The sequence below is a fragment of the Penaeus vannamei genome, chromosome 40 (assembly GCF_042767895.1).
Source record: "Penaeus vannamei isolate JL-2024 chromosome 40, ASM4276789v1, whole genome shotgun sequence".
NCBI lineage: Eukaryota > Metazoa > Arthropoda > Malacostraca > Decapoda > Penaeidae > Penaeus > Penaeus vannamei.
The window spans coordinates 23,016,105-23,018,604 of NC_091588.1; the positions used below are offsets into that span (position 1 = coordinate 23,016,105).

General features: G+C 33.0%; 1 protein-coding gene across 1 annotated transcript in view; it reads left to right on the forward strand.

The window, feature by feature from the left end:
* Positions 1-1,744: 1,744 nt before the first annotated feature.
* LOC113801821 (PE-PGRS family protein PE_PGRS3-like) overlaps positions 1,745-2,500 on the forward strand; it is a 1,931-nt gene continuing 1,175 nt past the window's right edge. The window contains exon 1 of the mRNA XM_027352251.2: positions 1,745-1,915. Coding sequence (XP_027208052.2) covers positions 1,760-1,915 — 156 coding nt within the window. The 5' untranslated portion in view covers positions 1,745-1,759. The remainder of the gene's footprint in view (positions 1,916-2,500) is intronic.

Genomic DNA, 2,500 nt, shown 5'->3' on the forward strand with positions numbered 1-2,500 from the left:
TCTGAATAAATATGAGTATTATGTAGGAGAACGAATGAATAAAGTGAATAAAGAACGAGACTAGATGAGTTAGATGAGTAAGTGAATAAGAGAAGGTAGAACCCAAGATGAGTAAGCCAAGATCAAATGGAAAATGAACCAAGATGAATAAACGGGTAAATAAACATGGGTGAACAAGCTGAGATGGGTAAATGAATAACCATGAGCAAGCGAGTAGACCAAAATGAGTGAGTAGGCCAATATGCGTGAGTAAATTAATATACATGAAGATACCAAAATAAAAGAGTGAGTAAGCCAATGCAACTGAGTAAAACAGCACGAGTAAGGAAACCAAAATGAGTAAGTTTCCCTACACGACTAATCCGAAATGAGAAAACCAATATGAGGAAATCAGTGAGTAAGTGAGTAAGCAAATAAAATAAAAGAAACGACTATAAATAAACCAGTGAAGCAATTTAAGGAAGTGAGTGCACTATTATGACAGAGTAAATATTTATTATGAGTTTGTACACGAATGTGAGGAAGTGAGTAAACCAACACGGCGATCTACTCTTATGTAACCTGTAATAACAGGAAAATCGAGTTTTGCTTCTTGATCGACTGCCTGCATCTAAGAATTGCTATTATATATATATTATACATATAATTATATATAGTGTATATGTATTATATATTATATATATATATATCTATATATATATTATATATTATATATATATATATATATATATATACATATACATATATATATATATATATATATATATATATATATATATATATATATACATAAATATATATATATATATATATATATATATATACATATATATACATACATACATATATATATATATATATATATATATATATATATATATATATATATATATATATATAAAGAAAGCGAGAGAGAAGGAAAAAAATCAAGCATACCAAAATAAATGACGGAATGAGTAAGAACAAGTTGCGTCCATGAGTAAATGAAGGTGAGTCAAGATGAGTAAGTTTGTATGAGTAAATAGATGAAGATGAATAGGTGAGTAATCCAAATAAAGCAAAACAATGAAGATGAGTAAATCAACATGAGTGACTGAGTAAACCGTGAGTAAGCCAAGATGAATAAGTAAATAAAGGCAAGTAAGTGAGTATAAGATTACAGTTGAGTCACTTTGAGAACATTATAGATTTATTTATCATTTTTAATACTGCTTTCATTCTCCATGTATTTTAAAAGCGAAACCTCAAATTAATAACTATATAAGAATCAGTAAATGAATAAGACAAGAAAAGTCCTGAGTTAGTAAAGGAGAGAGAGAGAGAGAGAGAGAGAGAGAGAGAGAGAGAGAGAGAGAGAGAGAGAGAGAGAGAGAGAGAGAGAGAGAGAGAGAGAGAGAGAGGGAGAAAGAGAGAAGAATGGAGAGTAGAAATGTAAAAATCACATATCTTTCCCTTCATTATCCTTCGTTCCTTCTCCCACTTCGTTCTCTTACTTCCTAGGTTTGACCTTGTCTTCTCTTATTCCTTTGTGTGTCTCTGCACCTGTGTTTTTTCCCCCTCTCTCTCTCTCTCTCTCTCCTCCCTGCCATTTTTCATATTTACATTTTCTCTATCTGCAATCTCTTTGATAATATTTCCCTTTAAATATGCTTTTTCTCTCTTTCTTTCTTTTCATTATAAATCACCTAATGTTTTTTCCCTCCCGTTTAGCCTCAAAGAAACAGTGACGTCAAAATGAATTAACAGAAAACCACAAACGATGTTGGAAACAGCAACAAGCAGTGGGAAAACCCCGGGGAGAGTGGGTTTGGCCTGCGAAGCCAGTGCAGGGGGAGGAGCCAAGGCGGGCGGACGGGTATATAAGGAAGATCGCAAGTCTTCCGGCACACAACTATCCCTCACATACACCATGAAGGTGAGTGCTTGCTTGGTGCTTTGAGACAGGCAGTGGAGGCTGTGGCGTGATTGCAGTTGATTTTGTGTTGATTTGTTCAAAGGAAGAGAATCGTATGCATTTTCTTCTACTTGATTTTAGCCATAGAGAATGCTGGTAGCATGACCTCAAGCTATTTCATCAAAAGTAGAATCTATGTACAAAGGGTCAGCTTAGTATCTTTCATTTATATGTATATATATATATATATATATATATATATATATATATATATATAGATAGATAGATAGATAGATAGATAGATAGATAGATTAGAGATACCACGGAGCTCCATTTCCACCATATATGGCGTATATTGTATTATTATTATCTTATTTTACAAGAAATGAATTCTCTTTTTATGATGTTATTCTGAAGCAGACTTGCTAACAGAACCAGGGGCGGTATTCACGAAAGCTCAGAGAGACTCTTTTTTATAACCCTTTTAAAGACTTTTAACAACCTCTGGCTCCAGGTTCGTAGAATTTGTCTTTGACTTGGTTCGAAGACTTCTTAACGATTCCGTCTTTGACTCGACTTGTCACATTTCAAAGTAAATACTCAACT